Here is a 20,212-nt window from a genome sequence, read left to right as displayed (position 1 = left end):
CATGGTACTTAGTTTCCCTTGAATGCATTTGCCATAGCCGCGCCCTGAATGCATGGTACTTGGCTTCCCTTGAATGCATGGGGCGGATATGGGTAGGGTCGGATGGCTGATAAGTTTCCTCCCTTCGTTGCCCTCCACCTCTACCATCACCAAATTGCTTCTTGGTGAATTTACTGAACTTTTTCCCGGACCCCCCATGTTGGTTACCCGAGTAGGGCTTGGGCTGGGGTGGCACTATGATGGCCTGGTCGGTACTTGAGCGATCCATGGTGGGCGGCTTCTTCCCATATGTTTTAAATTCAGCAGTAGCATAGGCAATGGCCTCTTGCATGAGTTCTTTGTAGGTGCGCGGATTGCGGCGGTTGAGTTCAAACAAGAAGTCCCCCTCTAGGAGACCACCCTTGAAAGCAGCGAAGGCTACCTTCTCATCACAGTCGCGACACCGGGATCGTTCTAGCTGAAATCGAGTGATGTATTCCCGGAGGGATTCCCTGCTGACCTGTCGGACTCGAGTCAGGTCATCCGTGGTGTAGATTCTATCGGTCTGGATGATATACTGGCCTAGGAAGAGCTCTCGGAGCTCGTTGAAGCAATCAACCGAGCCCGGAGGAAGTTGGTAGAACCAGTCCCTTGCACTGCCAGAGAGGGTAGAAGGGAAGATTCGACACTTGGTAACGTCATCAGCACCTTTGGACTCCAGGGCTGACCTGAAACTCATGAGGTGGTCATATGGGTCTTCTTTCCCTGTGTACGGAGTTATTTTGGGAGGTCGGACGTCGCCAACCGGGGGAGTAGACAGGATGCGAGCTGTGAAAGGTCCAGGTAGCTCCCTTATTTCCAAAGATGGGTGCCCACCATGACTTCCCCCCTCCACTCTCCTCAGGCGTTCGCTGATGTCCATGAAGAGTTGTTGGAGTTGGTCTGGTGGAAGGGATCCGCTGTTACCGGAGTCAGCGACTTGCTCACTTGTGAAAGTGTCATCTTCTGCGCGGCGCCCAGCCGAGAAAACCTGCTCTTCTCCTCGTCGTCGCTTGGGACGAGGAGCCTGCTCTTCCTCCAAGTTTTGGGAACGTGGGTTAGATTCACCCCGGTTCGTCCGCTGATCTTCTCGCCGAGAGCGGTTGTCGTCGAGCAGATGACGACAGTCCCGATAAATGTGGAACTCTTCAGAGCGGGTAGGATGCTCGCCAGATCGAGCCCGGCTGACCGGGTGGACAAGTCTCTTTTGGAAACCTGGGGGTGGATGGCTACCTTGCCCTACATCCAATTGGCGGGGAACATTTTGGTCCCTTCGGGGGGGATCCCTCATCTCACCACTCCGGAGAGTGGTGTGTTCGTTCCTGTCATGGGGGTTCCTCCTCTCACCACTCCGGGGAGTGGTATGTCCTTCCCTGTCGCGGAGGAGTCGCTCATAAAGCTGTGTTGCACCTTTTTGGAGGTCGAGCTGTTCCTGGGTTCGCTGGAGCTGAGCCTCCAATCGCTGGATGTACTCCTCCTGGTCAGATTCGGCAGTCTTCTTACCTCGCTTGTCAACCAGCGGGGTGTTGTCGACTTGGTCGAGGATAGGGCCTCCGTCAGACATTGTGAGGGTTGGTAGCTCGGAAGCTAGGAAGCTCGGAAGCTCGGAAGGTTTTTGCACCTCAACTGAGGGTAGAGAATTCAATGGGAAAAAGTTGTAACTTTCCCACAGACGGCGCCAAACTGTTGATGCTCAAAAATGGTAGAGCAGTCAACGTCGAGTCGAACCACGTAGGCCCGTTGACCCACCACTGAGTGGATGACACGTCGAAGTGGGGCAGGAACGGGTAGCTGGGTCCGACTGGTGAGTAATGAGAGAGAATGATATCCAAAGCACCCTGCACAGGTACACAAAAGTGAGCGGGAAGGGCACCGGTGTGGTGCCGGCCAAAGCTCCTCCGACGCTCAAGTCAGTGTTCAGAGAGATCTGAGAGCAGAGTGAGTGAATAGTATAATAATGATTTCAGTTGTCCTTTTGTGACAAGAAGGTACCTCTTTTATAGTACCTTTGGAAGAGTGTCAACCAATCCGGTGATGACACGTGTCCCTTGTGATGACTTGCACTGTAGGAGCGCCACGTGTCACCGGTCTCGAGGATCCGAGTGAGTTGACACGGGTCGGGGCCTAGGAGGCTGGAGCTTAGGAGGCCGGAGCCTATGGGGCCGGAGCCTAGAAGGTCAAGGCCTAGGAGGCCGGAGCCTAGCGGGGGCGTAGCTTTTGGGTCTAGGCCCAAACGACATGATGTTAAGCCTTGTGTGACTTGTCGTTATGCCCAGATGATTAATCATACGAACAGAGGGAAATAAATTGGGGAGTTTATGCATCTTTGTTTGAGACTCTTGTAATCTTTCTTTCTGGGATTAACACAAGTATTGTAATCTTTCTTTTAAAAAGAAAATAACTTGAGTAATATGATCTTGTTTCAGTTGAAATTTTTGGTGACCCGTCTCTTCCTTTTTCTAATTGTTTGGAAAGCTTAAGATACCCTTTAAGGTACAAGTATATGCTCAGAGAGTGCATGATAGATGATACCCATATTTAGAGGAATTTGAAACTTTTGAAGCTTTAAGGCACCACCAATATGGGAATCAAAACCTTCACCAAAGTTTAGCAGTAGAAAAAGTCCCACATTGTTGATGAAAGTGAAGAAGATTTTGTCCTTTTAAAGTCAAAACCTCATCCACAGTTTTAGCCATGCTGTGGGGTTGGCTTTTCAAATTAAAAGATCAAACTTTACATTTTCTTTGAACAATTTTGAAAAGTAAAAAACATGATGAAAACTTCAGAGTTTTTTGTTTTTTTAATCTATGATGAGGGATACTCATTATTTTCATCAAGTTCAAGTTAGCTGAGCTTGAGCTTGTAAATTAGAACACGAGTTGTTGAGTTTTGATTGAGCTTATTCTATATGAGTTGAGCTGAGCCTGAACAACTCGAAGCTAGGCTTGGTTGAACTCGTTACACCCCACCTGGTATCTCCTTTAAGATGGTCTTGCTTGCTCCGTGTAGTATTTTGATTTGGGCGGCAGACACAGATCCAGAATTTTATTCTCGGGTAAGCTAAATTTGAAGCTAATTTTCTTTAGTGAAAATAATCTCTAAAAATTTCGACAAAATCTCCTTTGTTTTAATGACATTTTCCAAAATTTTAGAGAACTCATTAACATTACACAATTACACAAATATATATATATATAATGAATTTGGGGTATTAGACTAAGGATAAGGGCTGTATGGGTTATTATTGGAGCATAGTCCTATATGCAGAAAAAAAAAAAAAATTTGGATGGGCTATAGCCTATCCTAGCCACCCCTGGGATCCGTGCCTGTTGGGTCAGCTAATCATTCAGTTTAGTTTCTGGGCCGTTTTAATGGGCCATATTTTGATTTGGGCCGTAAAACAAAACACTCTTAGGCCCCGTTTGGGATTGCGGTGGAGGACCCAAAAGCTGCTGTGGATGACAATTCTCAATCACCTACAGCAGTTTTGGTGTTTGGTAAAAAAATAAAAAACTGCTTTTTCCCACAATTCTCAACTCTTCACAACAAAAACAGAAAGCAGGTTTCTAGGTGCTTTTGAAAGCTGCAATGACTCACAGCAACAATGAATATTTTATTTTACCCATAATACCGTCATTGATTTCTATGATATTTTATTGTTTATTTTAAATTAAAAAATATGTCCATTGTTAGTTATATTTTATATTGTAATAATTAATTATAATATTTTATTTATAGGATTAAAATTATAATATACCTAAAAAAAAAATAGACATACTTATTTAATAATGTTGTTCTTAGAAAAAATAATGTTAATAAAATTTGTAGTCAAAAATTTCAAAAACATATTATTTTTACCAAACAAATAAGTGAAATGCACTTTCAGCATCATGTCCATTTTAGTAATTATACACAATCACAGCATTTTTATATTAACATTTACCAAACACTTTGATATTGTTTTTCGTACTCACAACACTTTTGAAAATATTGTTTACCAAACACTCAACTGCTTTACTTTACAGCTGACTTTACTTCACAGCTGTTTTACTTCACAGCTGTTTTTTCTCACAGCAATACCAAACTGGCTCTTAGTATGGTTATCGACTATAAAGAAAAAAAATATATATATATATATATAAATTTAATTCTTCCGTATCACACCCGCGTGCATGGCAAGTAATCGAGACTATAAGATAGGTAACGGTGTAGGCGGTGGGCGAAACCCTCTTCTATAATATCTCTCTCTCTCTCTCTCTCTACCAAACGACGCTTCGGCTTCTATTCGCAGATCAAAATCCCCAAACTGAGGTGAGGGTTTAGCACATCTTCTTCTTTCCTATCTTATCGAGGCCTGTTTAATCAGATTTTGGGGGTCCAATAACCGATTGTATTTGTATTGTCCTGTTTCTTCTTCATTGTGAGCCGTGTTTGTTTGCTGAGAAACTTTCGTACGTGCATGATTTGTGTTTGCTTTGAGTTTTGGGGGGGGGGTGATTTCTTGAGGTTTAGGGTTTTTAGAATGTTTGAATCATATTTTTAATAGTAGATTTAGTGTGTTCGTACTGTAAAGCAACAGATTAATGTGCTTGCCAGTAGACGCTTCAGCTTCTCCGATCTTCTTATTTCGAATATTATATTTTGTATTTTTAAGAAGTTGTTTTTGTTTTGAGGGCTTTTTTTGAAATAAAAATGTTATTGAATTGAGAATATATGAATCCCCTGTTTGGTTGTCAGTTAGTTGTTCGACAATGTTTCTCTATGGGGACAGCCTGATATATTGGAAAATCCATCAAAATCTGAGGAACTATGGCATGTATCAGGCTCAATTGGATGGCGTCCTTCACTTATTAGTAGCAAAGTAAAAAAAATGTTTGACATTATATTGTAATACTACAATACTTCCTTAATTTGTATGAACTGGTTATTTCATTGTGTATTTATCATTTCCCCTTTTATTTATTTTGGTACGGTTTTCCCCTTGGATTTTGATGTGGGTTATGTTCATGCTGGCACTCGCTTTCTGTATTGCTTTGGTGGATTTGTAGGCACTTAGGACCCTTAAATTTTGTTTCAGGCTTTTGAAGAACCTGTGTGATGGCTTCGAAGCGCATTAATAAGGAGTTAAAGGACCTGCAGAAGGATCCTCCTGTTTCTTGCAGCGCAGGTCTGTGGCTGAGCTATCCCATATTATTGCTATGCTTGGAAAATTCTGAATTCATGATATGATATAAGATTTAGTTTGCTCTTTCTTGGGTGTGCTCGGATGCTCACAGAGTCGCTGGCAGAGCCAGCATAGGCCTAGGGGCCATGTGCCTCCCTTCCCCTTTAGTTTGTTTGTTTGTTTTAATGTAATTATTTCTATACACAGAATATACACACAAACTTATATATATATATGTATAGCTATGGGAATATGGGCTGGGCTCCTTTTGGCGAGCTTTAAGTTTTACCTCCTCAAAAACTTCTTTTTGCTCCATTTTCACATGTATTTGTATACTCCTGCATTATAGGCAACTTGAGCTATTTTATGTTGTCATAGATATACACCTTTAAAGGTTAAATAATTGTTTCATGGAGGGCAGACATTGTTTTATTTATGTCATGTCTAAACTATTGCATCCACAAAATTTTTTCTAAAGTTCTTGAATTGTTGATATATTATAGCAATGCTTTTTTAGGATTGAAAGAAATTGGTGATAAAAGGAACAGTTATATCCATTGATCTTTTTACTTATTAAACTGCCGCTAATCCTTGGATGTTTTCTGTTATTAATGTTATTAAAATGAACACCAATCTATGCAGGGGAGGAAGGAGAAAATTTAGTCAAGGGGGGCACTCCAATAAGAACATAAAATATTAAGCATTCTGATCCTTTCCCCTATGCAAAACGGAGCTCACTACCATGCATATTGTTGTTTTAGTTGAAGTATTCATGAACATATCTCACCTAGCATTTTCTCTGGACAGCCAAGTAGAAAACCTCTTTTATGCCAAACCAAGTTTGATTCATCAGCTTAATTGAAAAATTATGAGAGAGCACCTTGGGTCAGCAGGGACATGTGTCCCCCCTGGGCCTAAGGTGGCTCCGCCCTTGAATGTATGAATGATAACTGGATTGTGTATATTGAAAATGAAAATAATTTGATAATATTGATAATGAAGGTTTCATGTTACACTGGTTAAGAACAATTGTAATAAGTAGAAATTTTATCTATTACAACCTGAACTTTTTATGTATGTTATGAATTTGAGAAATGTTTTATATTAACTGAGGTTGGATGCCTAAACTAAATTTCCGGCTCCTCCATTGCACATGGTATGTGTGAATTGTTCTATATATTTAGGAGTTTTGTGTGTCATCCTTTGAATCATTGCTTATTGAAACTTGAAATTGTTTACACAAAGTAAACTAAAACTCCATGTTGAAGAACTGTTTCAAATCTGAAGAAAGCTTCTTTTTCCTTATGGCAGGGTAGTAAGTAGTTTACAGTGTCAGACTTATTGTGTTATTGGTAGGGTGGTTGAGCCATTAATACGTTTGATTACTACAACCTCTCTCTTCCCTTCAGTCTTGAACTAATATTCATGCAAAAGAAAAAATAAAGGGTCATGCAAATTTGATTATTCAACAAGTTCCCTGAAGTTTTGCTTTTTTTTTTTGGCTTGGTTATAGGACCTATTAATGAAGATATGTTCCACTGGCAAGCCACAATTATAGGTCCATCTGAGAGCCCTTATGCTGGAGGTGTGTTCTTAGTGAACATACACTTCCCACCGGATTACCCGTTCAAGCCACCCAAGGTAAAAGCTACATTCCAATTTGTTGTGCCATATGTTCGACTATTCACAGAATCTCTCTCTCTCTCTCTCTCTCTCTCTCTCTCTCTCTCACTGTCTCCTTTTATTTAGCATCTGTGTCTGTGTTTATGAATGTGTGTTGGTTCTGGAGATATTATTTCTTAATCGATTCACTGATAGGATTATTTGTGTATGAAAGTGATAATTGTAGAATGAGATCAATTGTCCATACTTCTGTGTATGTTTTGGCCGCCTTCAAACCCTTGAATGTATAAATTTGAAGGCTGCAGTATGATTCTTGGCATATTAATGACATGGCATTTTGATCGATTTACAATTGGATCTTTCACTAGGATACAGTTACTCGAACTTGTTTTAATTAACTCAGGTTTGAAAATTGAGTTCATATCTACGAACAGATCTAATGTTTCTGTTCTTATGTCTGTGCTCTTAGTGCACTACTTAGCTTTTCAAATTAATGGTGGCTGGACTGCCCATCTGGTCTTCTAATTAAATTTTCTAAATTATAGAAATTAGAAAACACCTGATAAGAAATGATCAAATATACCACAATCACTCTATCCAATAACAATGATTTCTTCATGGCCAAAAAATAATAATAATAATGATTTCTTATGTGCAAAAACATGTAGTGTTTTCATAATTTTTTTTTTTTTTGCGCAGGTTTCCTTCAAAACCAAAGTTTACCACCCCAACATCAACAGCACTGGTAGTATCTGCCTTGACATTCTCAAAGAACAATGGAGTCCTGCTCTTACAGTTTCTAAGGTATTTTGTTGCTCTGATTAATTCATTCTATTTATTGCACTCTTTTACTTCTAGACATCATCATCTTATAGAAGCTCCCTGAAACTCTTAAGTGGATCTTTCACTGCTTGAAAGTTGAAATGGACTGATTATCCAGGTTTCGTTGTCAGGAATTTAGCTCTTTTTTCATAATGTTGATACAAAATCAGTGCCATGATGAACTTTGAATCCATGGTTGTTTGCAGGTGCTACTGTCCATTTGCTCACTTCTGACAGATCCAAACCCAGATGATCCTCTGGTGCCGGAGATTGCTGCGCTGTACAAGTCGAACAGAGCCAAGTATGAGGCTACAGCACGTACTTGGACCCAAAAATATGCCATGGGTTAGGAGTGTTCCTGGGTTGTTGGTGAGTCTGATCTTTGATCGGAGTAGAGATTGAAGTTCTGATTGGTTCTCATTTACTTTCATTTTTTTTGTACGGTGAAAAGGGTAGTTGATTGGCATTCCAATTCTATATACTGCTGCCAATTGACTCTGTGGATCTGCATTTACTTCGTTGGAATGTTTGCAAATTGTTGAATTCCTTGAGTTATTTTACAACCAAGTTATATGCTTAATGATCTTGAGGCCTCCTCCTGTGACGTGTCCAACACCTTGGTGCTATGGCAAAAAAGTCAAGTACCAGGTTGTGGTTTTTTTGTTTTCTTTTGCGGTGAAAAAAGAGGATCCTTTTTTAACACAAAAAAAAAAAATTAATAATAAAAGGAAACTGATAATGATATTACGATGTGTTGGGAACTATCAGAAAATATGGATCGATCAAGGGAAATTTATGAAATGATCTTATAAACATTTTTTGACCTTTTCGTTAAAAATGACTGTCATTGTCATTTTTAGATTGAATTACCATTTTTCATTTGTAACAAGTTAACAGCTCAAATACAATAATGTTGGAATACAGAATACTTGCTCTGTAAAACTATTTGACAGGAAAAGAAGTGGATGCCGCAGATCACTCAGAGAGAAAAAAGCACTTTAACAAAATATGAAAATGTGAATATATGCTTACAGATAAAAACAATAAATTAAAGAAACGAATTCAGATAAGTCCAATCCAAAGTAACGTCTTAGTAGCTATTCTTCTTTTGACTTCATATATCTCTCAGGAATAAGTTTCGTGTAATAAGAATAGTGATGTGACAACACAAACATAAAAAAAAAAAGGGAGATTTGAGACGAAAATCTTTCATAGAACTGTCTATGAGACATTCCCTTACAATGAGACGAGACCTGTAACTCATGAGACTCTCCTTGTTATGAGAGGATGCCCAATTGAAGACCAGAGCGGTTTGAGACATTAAGATATAGGGACCCTCCCTCCTCTAATATTGTGATGCCACATCATTATCCCTCTTATAGGGAAGTTCTCCTCCCTCAGCACATGTTAGCAAACCATGTACCAGGTTTGACCAACTACCACCTAAGCAGAAATAGAAAAGATTATTATCAATTGACTATAAGTCTATAATATAAAATCCAATTTCTTTTAAATATATTAGCCAATGTTAAATTGACCTTGCCTTTGTATCATTAATCATGCCTTAATTTTTCTTGATTGATTTCCTTGATTATTTATTTCCTCTATTATGTCCTTTAATTTCTTTGTATAAGCTTTCTTAGTATAGTTTCTTTTATATAAATATGGGGTCATACTATATAATTCACTGGATGAGAATACAATGTTCATCTTCTACCAACAACAAATTATAAGCATTGCCAAAATGGCTTACAAGTAAGCTTCTTTGGATGATTTTGGTCCTCTTCTTGAGCCTTTGGGTGTGTTTACAACTCTTAATGGCCCATTGGCCCTCCTCAACCTCATAATCCTATAGCAAGATTAGCAACTTAAAATTTGAGAATAAAATTAACTACTAATGTTATACCCAAGGTAGTAAAATTTCGTTTTTTTAGGGTTTCGAAATCAAAACACATGTTTAATAATTTTTTAGGAAGATTTCGCCGAAATTTTTGAAATTTTGGCAAAATTTATAGAAATTTATCAAAATTATCGAAATTTTCATATTTTCTATTTTCTCCAACTTCAGAAATTCACCAAAAATAGTTCGAGACTCCAAATAATTCACCGAAAAATTCTACGAACTCGTATTGATGAGTACTAATTTCCTATAACCTCAAAATAGTCAAATTGCTTTCAAAAAAATTATGAAAAATCCTACTCTTATAATTTAATTATGAAAAAAAAATAATTGTCAAATTCTTGAATTTTCATTTTCTAAAATTCATTTCCACACAATTAAGCTCTAGAACCACAACCAAAGGTCTAAGTTAGTTAAAATAAATTTAAAGAAATTTCTAATTCCTTTAAACAAACCTTAAAACAAATTTGAAAAATTTAAGTAACAAAATTACCATAATCCAAAATTTGGGTTGTTGCACTTAGTAAAGACAAAGCTTGGCTAGGTGATATTGAGAGACATAGGAAAAAAGGAAGGAAAGATTTAAAAAAAAAAAGACTAAAGAGAGAGGCACGGGGAAAAAAAGTAAGGAAAGAAAAAAAAAAAAAGGAGTGGGGGTTTGGGGCATTTGGGCAATTGGAAAGAAAAGAAAAAGGTTTGAGATTTCGTTTAGCTATTTTATGATAGAATTAGAGCATCCAACCCAAAATCAATTGACAATGGGTGGAGAGGCTCAAGACTTATAAACACATATGTTAAGCTCTAGTTTTCCGATGTGGGACATTACTCCACATTACTCTCAACACGCCCCCGCACGTGTGGAGATATTTTGAGCCTTACACGTGAACAAATTGTATTGGGTGACGTGGGAGCACGTGTGACCGTTGGGCCTTACACGCGGATAACCAAGCTCTGATACCATGATAGAATTAGAGCATCCAACCCAAAACCAATTGGCAATAGGTGGAGAGACCCAAGACTTATAAGCACATATGTTAAGCTCTAGTTTTCCGATGTGGGACATTGCTCCACATTATTCTCAATTTTTAAACCTTAAACTTTAATACATTTTTATATAAAAAAATAATTAAAAGTAACCTAAAGGGTCTAAAACCTAATATCCTAAAGAATATAGAGTATATAGGGTTTAATGTATAGATTATAAAGTATAAATAGTATTAGGGTATATAGAATATATAGAGTATTAAGGTTTAAATTTTAGTGTATAATTAAATTATACAGTATAAAGAATATACTAATTTTGTTTATTTATTATACTAATTTTATTTAACAGTATTTGCTTCAGCGCGCATTATATTCACCTTATATCACATGAAACCTACTATATAATTTGATTTTTTCAATATTTTTTTATCAATTTAGTAGATAATATGTTAAATAAATATATGGTAAAGTTTCATTAAAAATTTTCATATTTTGATAGCAATTTTCTTCGTTTCGATCTAATTTTTGTCGAAATTTAAAAATCTTTGAAATTTCTAACGAAATTTCTTCGAAATCCGAAATTTCTTCGAAATCCGAAATTTAATTCATTGATTATACTCCCCTTGAAACGAACATGTTTTGGCTATTTTTACCCACGAAACAGACCCGACCCTCTTAGGATCCGTGTGTTTTGGGCCTTCGGCTATATGTAGAATTGTAGATCCATAACCCCACCCCCCTTAATTCAACTGCCCCTTTCATTTTTTAACTTCCCCTTCTCTCTCTAGTCCACACATGCACTCTCTCTAAACCTCTCCCCTCTCCGGCTCCCCTTTCTCTTCTCCCCCTCCCTTAAAAGTCCTAGATAGGTTCCTTTGATCCTTAGGCTTAAATAATTAATTAAGCTTTAATTATCTATTTTTTATGTTTAATTTTTTTTGGTTGGAGTCAAGATTAAAGAGGTTTTTCTTGAACAGAGTAATCTGTCCAACCTTCATTTTTTAATTTTTTTTGGAGATTTACATTGTGGACAGATTACCTTACTCAAGAAAAACCTCTTTGCTCAAGGAACCTATCTAGGACTTTTAACCTTCATTGTGTAACTAATTTTTTTAAATTAAGGATTTAAGTTAATTGATTAACTCTTTATTATTGCTTGTTTAATTTGGAGGAATTAAATAGTTATTTAATTTTAGGATTTTAAATTAATTAGGATTAATTTAGGGTATTTAATTGGAGATGGATAGTTATATAATTTAATTTGACGACCTAATTAGGATTATATGAGGTGTGAGTACAAAAAATTACAATGTCTATGAAGGTTTTTGTGACAGCTTCTCTGTCTAAGGAAAATTGGTTTTTAAGTGGGACTATAGTGACCTATCCAATCTCCCTTGAACCAACCTAGTTTTTTTTTTTTTTTTTTAAGCCCTTAACTAATCAGCCTTTGGAAATGATTAGTAATTGGAGATTATTTAGAAACTTAACTCTAGGATTTTGACTCAAGTTGGATCACGTGACAACTAGTTAATTTCTATACACATGACCCACCTTGCAACTCCAATTCCTGCCAAGCACCTCTTGACAAACTGATCACAATGGGAGCCAAAGGATGTAGCTCCTCCACTCCCCTGATGATAAGGCCAACTGCACAGTCAGAATCAGACTCAACAATAACTTCTTTTCTTTGTAATTCAAATCCCAAGCAGTCCTGATGCCATTAAAAATTCCCCAAGTCTCATCCTCCAAAATAGACCCATTTCCCAAATTCGTAATGTCCTTTCGACCCAAGGCCCAAAATATCTTTCGAATGCCTTAAAATTTCTTGAATGGAGTGGGTTTCCTTCAAATTTCCTCCCACAGGGATTTCAAATGAGGGCTGCTATTTGCACACTTTTTTTTTTCTTTTTGCACACCCTTTTGTAAAAAAAAAAAATCAAAAATCAAAGGAAAAGACACACTCACCCTTCTCACACCCAAAACCAACTCCATTTTTTCTCTTTTGCACACCTCATCAACAGACCCAAAAAAAACACACACACCCAACCACACACACCCCCCTTCATCTCCCTCACCCGACCACACCCACCCACACAGCCCTCCCTCCACCAAGCCCCAGCCCCGCCGCACCCTCCCTCCAGCCCCGACCCACCCACCCAGCCCCCTCCCTCCCTTTCTCTCTCTGTTTTCTCCTTCCTTCGGCAGCCACCCACCGAACACCCACAAACCATTCGGCAGCCACCCACCGAACACCCACAAACCATTCGACAGCCAACCGCCGAACACCCATAAACCATTCGGCATATATCCACCGAACCTAGAGGGAGGTGGGCCGGGTGGGTCGAGGCTAGAGGGAAGGTGCGACGGGGTTGGGTGGGAGGGAGTGTGATGGGGCCGGGGCTGGGTGGAGCGGAGGGAGGAGGTCGGGCTGGGTGGAGGGGAAAAAGGTGGGCTGGGTCGGGGTTGGAGGGAGGGTGCGACGGGGCTGGGGCTTGGTGGAGGGGAGGGAGGAGGTCGGGCTAGGTCGGGGCTGGAGGGAGGGTGCGACGGGGCTGGGGCTTGGTGGAGGGGAGGGAGGAGGTCGCGCTGGGTGGAGGGGAAGGAGGTGGGCTGGTCGGGGCTGGGGCTTCGTGGAGGGGAGGGAGGAGGTCTGGTGTGTTTTTTTTTTTAGGGGTGTGTGTTTTTTTTTTTTTTTTTTTGGTCTGAGAGTAAGGGGTGTGTTGGGTGAGGGGTGAGTATGTCTTTTCCTTTGATTTTTGATTTTTTTTTTACAAAAGGGTGTGCAAAAAGAAAAAAAAAGTGTGCAAATAGCAGCCCTCTTTCAAATTTTCAACTTGAAGAACTTTGTGAACTTAACTTGTGCCATAGGAGCATCAGACTGCTTTGTCCTATAGTTATTTGACTTGTACATAACCCGACAATTGTCATTTTCCTTTGAGTTGCGTGTTTGTACATATTCAAGACATCATGCTATATATAAAGGAGATGGATAGACCACACTATAATTTTTATACAAATTTTTAATGGGGGTCAATTTAAAATAACTATGACCATAAAGGGAAAAAAAAATTAAATTCTTAATTCTTAATATTGATTCATAAATCTTTCAAATTTATATATATACACACAACTCTCTATATATAGGATGTCTATTCTTTAACTAAAGAACGGATGTGGCGCTGTTTATGAATGTTTACCAATTTCTATTCAATTTTTTACATGGTTCACCATTTTAAGTTATAGGATCCGCCTAAAACTCAAGAGTTAACAAAAAATATAATCGAGAAATGAGAACTCAAAATTATAAGAGTTAAAATTGAAGAAAAAGTCTCAATTAACTATTTATACCCTAAAATATTAAATCATATCAAGTACAAGATCAAAAGGTGAAAAAAAATCATAAAATATATGCATATATTCTTTAACAAAAAAAAAAAAACAGACGTTCTGTAGAGAAAATTCAACATATATTATTATTATTATATGAGCAAATTACAATTTAGTACCTCAACTTTACATGTTGTTTCAACTTAGTACCCCAACTTTGAAAATTTGTAAAAAAGTACCTCAACTTTCATTTTGTGTCAAAATAATACCTCTGTTATTTTTTCTGTCAAATAAACCGTTATCTGCTGACGTGGCAGGGGTATTTTCGTCATTTTCTCTAAATTTAAAAAATAATAATATTTTTTTTTAAAATTTAATAAAAAAATAATTAAAATTTCTTAAAATAATTAAATAAACAAATTTCATTAAAAAAAAAAAAACAACAACATTTCCCCAGCCATCCCCCCCTTCCTTCCCCGCCCCCCACCCATCCCTTCCCTTCTCCTCCCCTCCCTCCCCCACCCAGCCAGCCCCCCACTCCCCCCACCCATCTCTCCTTCCTCCTCTCCGCCCCCACCCAGCCAGCCCCCAGCCATCCTCCCCCTCTCCCTGCCCTGACCCACCCTCTCTCCCACCCCAGTCCCGTCGCACCCCCTCCCACAGCCTCAACGCCGTCGCACCCCCCACCCCCAGCCCCGTCGTTCTAAAATAATTAAAACTTTTAAAAATTAATTTTAAAAAACAAATTGGGGGAAGATGGGCAGGGGAGGGGTCGGGGTTGGGTAAGGGGTGAGGGGGCTTAGACTAGTGGTGGGTTGGGCAGGGAAAGGGGGAGGATAGCGGGCTGGGTTGGGGCGGGCTGTGATGGCTGAGGGAGGGAGGGTGGGGGTGGGAAGGGGAAGGGATGGGGCTGGGGCTGGGGCTGGGGTGCGACGGGGGCTGGGGCTGGGGGGTACGACAAGGCTGGGGGTAGGGGGTGCGACGACGCTGTGGCTGGTGGGGAGGGGTGCGACGGGGTTGAGGCTATGGGAGGGGGTGCGACGAGACTGGGGTGGGCGAGAGGGTGGGTCGGGGCGGGGAGAGGGTGGGTCGGGGCAGGGAGAGGGGGAGGATGGCTGGGGACTGGCTGGGTAGGGGCGGGGAGGAGGAGGAGGGAAGGGATGGGTGGGGGGAGTGGGGGGCTGGCTGTGTGGGGGCGGGGAGGAGGAGGGAGGGGATGGGTGGGGAAATGTTTTATTTTTTTATTTTTATGAAATTTGTTTATTTAATTATTTTTTTATTAAATTTAAAAAAAAAATTATTATTTTTTAAATTTAGAGAAAATGACAAAAATACTCCTGCCACTTCAGCATAAACGGTTTATTTGACAGAACAACTAACGGAGGTATTATTTTGACACAAAATGAAAGTTGAGGTACTTTTTTGCAAGTTTTCAAAGTTGGGGTACTAAATTGAAACAACATGTAAAATTGAGATACTAAATTGTAATTTACTTTTATTATATATATAACACTTTAAATGGATTAATGGGTTAACGAGCTAATAAAGTAATAAATGATACTAAATGGTCAAATCCCCAAGACCAAACAGATTGAATTGTCAAAGCCTTAAACAGAAGATGGTTTGAGTAAGGGAAGTTTTGAAAATTGAAATCGGTGAGAAGGGTTAGGTGACCCTTGTGGGCCTATGTTGGCTCCGCCATTGCTTACGTGTCTTAAGAAACATGGGACTACAACAGTCTGGTGGAGAGACTCTTCCATGGGGGAGATCAATCTGCACTTTTGCAATGAAATTTCACAAAAATATTTGCAATGAAAAATTTAAAATGATAATATATTCTTAAATCCATAAATCCCTTTTAAAAAACTAAACTATACATAATCACACTCAAGTAAGCCTTAATCAACCTAAAAAGATATTAAGACACACGCGATGCATGTGAGATTCTTCCTTAACATTTTAAAATAAACACATACATACTTTTGAGTAATTTAAAAAGTTAAGGTGTTTGAATAATTATCTATAATTACTACAACAACAAAAATTTTAGACATAAATTCAATTTAGACACATAACTATATATATCATTTCAACGGGGTCCACGAACTTTAAAATATTTCAAATATACACCCGATCTACTATCTAAATTGAAAAATGAACTTCCGTCCATTGATTCGTTGAGAGATCAGTTAATTGTCAAATCGGCTTTTGCTGACCGGGATTACTTGGCGACGTGGCGATGTGGCGCCATCTCAACAAACTTTTCCCGCCAAATGAGCAACACAGTCACACCTGTCCATCTAACCCCTGACACGGGCCCATAAACTTATCATCTCTTTCTCGTTCGTCGAACATAGGTGAGAGATTTATATTCAAATTTGAGGGAAAACGTGATGTTTTTGGGAGACTAAATGGTCAAGAAAGCGTTCGACGAGCAGGAAAGAGGTGATGGGTGTGTGAGCCCGTGTCAGGTGGACATGTGTCGCTCATTTGGCGGGAAAGGTATGCTGAGTTGGCGCACGTCGCCAATTAATCCCCGTCAACAAAAGCCAAGCTGACATTTAACTGATCTTTCAACAAATCGATAGATGGAAGTCAATTTTTCAATTTAGATAATAAATCGAGTGTATATTTAAAATATTTTAAAATTCGTGGACCCCTTTGAAATGACATATATAATTATATGTCTAAATTGAATTTATATCAAAATTTTATTTTCTTTTGCAGGTTGAGCTCGTTTAATTTTCTTTTCAGACACCACAGTAAATGAATGCCAACCTAGCATTTTACGGATATACATGTGTAGAGATTTTCTCTAGGGCGGACATATCCGGCTTTTTTTTTTTTTTTTTTGTGGATTCTCGTTGCCGAGCGCTCAGTAGCAAAAAATTTTTAACAATCGAGCGTTGCAACAAACACTCGACACCGCTTCCTCCGCCGATTTGTGAGGGTATTTCTCTCATGGTTAACCTATTATCCTCCTAGGGTGTAAAATAAGGTCGCTGAGCGCTCTAGCCGGGGAAGAAAAAAAATATACTATCGAGCGCTCGGCACTGAAAATCCGTAGAAAAAAAAATTGCAGTCGTCCTCTCTAGAGAAGGACTACACATGTGTATGCATATAAGTATATAACACATGTCTTCATGTTTTTTTTTTTGTCATAACACATGTCTTTATGGTATCCTTAACTTTTTCTTGTTCAAGTGGCCAAAAAAAAAATAAAAAATAAAAAATTTTTTGTTCGATATATCAGCTGCAGTGCTGCGCTATAAGCTGGTGCCATAATTCACCTCACAGCTGAGAGAGCTTCGTTATTTTTAAGCCAAGATAGGGCCATGAGACAATATGCCCAAGTGGGTGAGGGACCATCTCTCTCTCTCTCTCTCTGACTCTCTCTCCTGCCAAAACAGCAGCTGTGCTCAAGTCATGAGTCACAGAAACATACACGAGTAAAAGCAACAAACAAAAACAAAAAAAGCAGTGAAATTAAGGAAGGCTCCAAAAAGAGGGTCGTCTTTTACTCAAACATGTCCCAAAACACTCGATCAACTCAACTGCGCCTGTGAACTTGTCCTTATATTGCTCGTGAATTGATCTTACAACATCATAAATTAACGTGATCGATCGAAAACAAAGAAAAAAATAAATACCCAATTAAAACATGCAAGTCTATAATTAAATATCTAGCTGTGTGCCTATGTGTATGACTATATATACAGCACCAGCCTCCCTCCTCTTTCATCCCTTAATTTGCATCCAGAAAATTTCATCAACCTTATCGTTAGTTAGGCACGTAGACAACATGAAGCTCCTGCTCTTCTCCATTTTTGTTATCACCATCCTTCTCCTTCAGCAGGTACATTAAATTAATATTGATTAATTAAAGATTTGTGTACTAGTACTTTTGATGCACGTACGTACAATTAATTGATCCATCTCTTTGCATGCAGGCTTTTGCAGAGGCTTCATCATTCAGTACTACTGACCATGTTGCAATTTCTAACACTAATGTGAGTCTCTCTCTGTCTTCCTTTTGTTGTTTAAAGATACATTGGTCAATATATTAAGATTTTCTGCCTATATTTTCTATTGGAAACCAAATAATTAAGAATTCATATACAAGATCATGTAAATTAAAAGCATTAATCTATAGCTACTAATTAACTAAGTACTAAGAACATGAAGATCTATTAGCTCTCGTGCATGTATCATCTCTTGTTTACCAGCTTTTGGAATTGATCAGACGGAGGAAGGAAGTGCAGTAGTAGCTGTTCGTAAGAAGGCGCACCATCTTCCCAAGATCAGTAAGTCTATCTATCTATTTTTACTATTATAAAGCCCGGAGAAGAGTTTGGTGTTACACAATTTATCAAAAATGAAAATACCCTTTATTCAAAAAAACAATTACATTAAAACAACATAATAAATAAGGGTATAGTGTAAAATGCAACCATTAAAATAAAATTTAAAAAATATAAAACACCCCACTACCTTAAATCATGGAGAAAGTGATGAGAATTTATTAAACAATAAAAAAATATAAAAAGAAAAAAAAAACACAATATAATGTCAATATATTGACATGTTTGGAGCAAGTGCCAAGAGGCTAGTATATATAAAGAGAACATATCAGTTTAGTGAAACTTTCAAAATGACAGAAAATGCCCTCCCAAAATAATTTAATAAGATGAAGGTAAAATATTAAAAATAATTGAACAAAAATTAAAATTTTAAAAAATTACCATTATCTTCAATTCAGGCTCACTAACCACAATTTTATATCTTCAATAATCATCCAAACTCTCACTCCATATTTACAACTTCTCCCACTACTTAATTGGATAAAAATGAAAGATATATAGAAATAAAGAACAAATCAGGCTCCTTCTGTTGAGGTATACCTCAACTTATTTATGTTGACGTATGACCTTGTTGGGGTCCACACGAGTCGTTTTGTGTCGATCCGAACCGTTCGCAAGGATCATCTTCATTGATAGATCATCATTGCAAAAAATTAGCCAAATCGGAAATCATTTGCCTATCTAACTTTGATAAAACAAATGGACGGTTTCATCGAAAATATTTGGTTCGTCCATTTATTTGATCAAAGTTAAATAGGCAAATGATTTCCGATTTGGCTAATTTTTTGCAAGGATGATCTATCTACGGAGATGTAAAAATTGAACGGTTCGGATCGACACAAAACGACTCGTGTGGGCCCCAACAGGGTATACCTCAACATAAATAAGTTGAGGTATACCTCAACAGAAGGAGCCTGAAGAACAAATCACATAAAATAAGAAGCAAGTGTGTGGGAGCGCATGCCAAGGGTTAGTAATTTATGAGTGCATGTATATGTGTCATTCTTGTCAATAAAATGTACGTGAGTCCTATGAGAATTATTACTAAGAGTAAGAGTAGTCCTATAATTCACTACCACATCATTTCATTTGAGATATGAATTTGAGATTTCTTAGCTTTAAATTTTTCGGTTATTGAACAATTAATTGGTTACTTTGCTACTCTTTCTTGAAGAATTTAAGTCTCCTTTATGCCGTATGCCTAATAAAACTTTTCCTTTTTTATTTTTCATTAATCAACTGTCATTTATGAAATTTAAACTCATGACCTTCTCTAAGAAAGGAAGACTTGACAATGAAACTCTGGTTTTTAGAGTTAATTAATTACTCTAGAAAATATTAATTAATGAACTAATGGTCATGATAATTAATCAATAATGATATGTGTTATTACTTATTAGGTAGTTTTCAACTGATTGATGGTAAAATTAGAAAGCAACGTACTTATATTATATTAACGTGGGTTGATTTAGATTGCAAGTATGCATGCACGAGGAGATGCAGAAAGGCATCAAGAAAGAGGAGGTGCAAACGAGCATGCAATTCATGTTGCGTGAGATGCCACTGCGTTCCACCAGGCACCTACGGCAATAAGCATGTATGCCCATGTTATGCAACCCTCAGAACACATGGAAACAAGCTCAAGTGCCCTTGAAATTAATATATGCAACCTAGCTACCAACTGTCTCTTTATGTGTGTGTGTGTGTGTGTGTGTGTGTGTGAGCAGGACATTCAAATATAGTTGAATGTGTGTACTTACTTATTGTTGGTTACTATCTGTGTCCATTTATTGTTGGTTATTATGTAGTAAAGGAATAAAAGTCCAGCTGTTTATGGACTTGGTTGCGATTCATTGAGTGGATATATACGCACAATTTCGTTTTTTCTTATTTAATTACCAGATGCCCCGAAACCGAATTCCCACAAATAATTGACCATGTCACACCACATCAACAGGTTAGCGGACCATTAGACACAATTAATATTGACCCAAAAAAAAAAAACATAATTAA

The 20,212-nt window shown here is 38.2% G+C and overlaps 2 protein-coding genes across 2 annotated transcripts; both read left to right on the top strand.

Moving 5' to 3' along the window:
* The first annotated feature begins 4,202 nt into the window (after nucleotides 1-4,202).
* LOC147277364 (ubiquitin-conjugating enzyme E2 11-like) lies at nucleotides 4,203-8,214 on the top strand. The gene is made up of 5 exons (XM_086255461.1): nucleotides 4,203-4,329; nucleotides 5,096-5,185; nucleotides 6,696-6,823; nucleotides 7,505-7,609; nucleotides 7,834-8,214. Exons 2-5 carry the CDS (start codon nucleotides 5,116-5,118, stop codon nucleotides 7,975-7,977), a joined length of 447 nt encoding a protein of 148 aa, XP_086111587.1. The 5' UTR covers nucleotides 4,203-4,329; nucleotides 5,096-5,115; the 3' UTR covers nucleotides 7,978-8,214.
* A 9,352-nt stretch (nucleotides 8,215-17,566) lies between these two features.
* LOC147277363 (Gibberellin-regulated family protein) lies at nucleotides 17,567-20,052 on the top strand. The gene is made up of 4 exons (XM_086254350.1): nucleotides 17,567-17,694; nucleotides 17,789-17,848; nucleotides 18,082-18,142; nucleotides 19,672-20,052. The coding sequence occupies exons 1-4, from the start codon at nucleotides 17,641-17,643 to the stop codon at nucleotides 19,851-19,853; spliced, it is 357 nt and encodes a 118-aa protein (XP_086110476.1). The 5' UTR covers nucleotides 17,567-17,640; the 3' UTR covers nucleotides 19,854-20,052.
* The last annotated feature ends 160 nt before the right edge of the window (nucleotides 20,053-20,212 follow it).

This window comes from Dryas octopetala, chromosome 8 (assembly GCF_963921425.1).
Source record: "Dryas octopetala chromosome 8, drDryOcto1.1, whole genome shotgun sequence".
Taxonomy (NCBI): domain Eukaryota; kingdom Viridiplantae; phylum Streptophyta; class Magnoliopsida; order Rosales; family Rosaceae; genus Dryas; species Dryas octopetala.
The sequence above is the reverse complement of the archived record's forward strand: the minus strand, read 5'-3'. Positions and strand labels throughout refer to the sequence as shown.

Coding starts and splice junctions, on each gene's coding strand:
- LOC147277363 (XM_086254350.1), top strand. CDS start 17,641: ATGAAGCTCCTGCTCTTCTCCATTTTTGTTATCACCATCCTTCTCCTT. Junction 17,849..18,081: donor TTGCAATTTCTAACACTAAT/GTGAGTCTCTCT, acceptor GGAATTGATCAG/ACGGAGGAAGGAAGTGCAGT. Junction 18,143..19,671: donor GCACCATCTTCCCAAGATCA/GTAAGTCTATCT, acceptor GGGTTGATTTAG/ATTGCAAGTATGCATGCACG.
- LOC147277364 (XM_086255461.1), top strand. CDS start 5,116: ATGGCTTCGAAGCGCATTAATAAGGAGTTAAAGGACCTGCAGAAGGAT. Junction 5,186..6,695: donor TCCTGTTTCTTGCAGCGCAG/GTCTGTGGCTGA, acceptor GCTTGGTTATAG/GACCTATTAATGAAGATATG. Junction 7,610..7,833: donor CTGCTCTTACAGTTTCTAAG/GTATTTTGTTGC, acceptor GGTTGTTTGCAG/GTGCTACTGTCCATTTGCTC.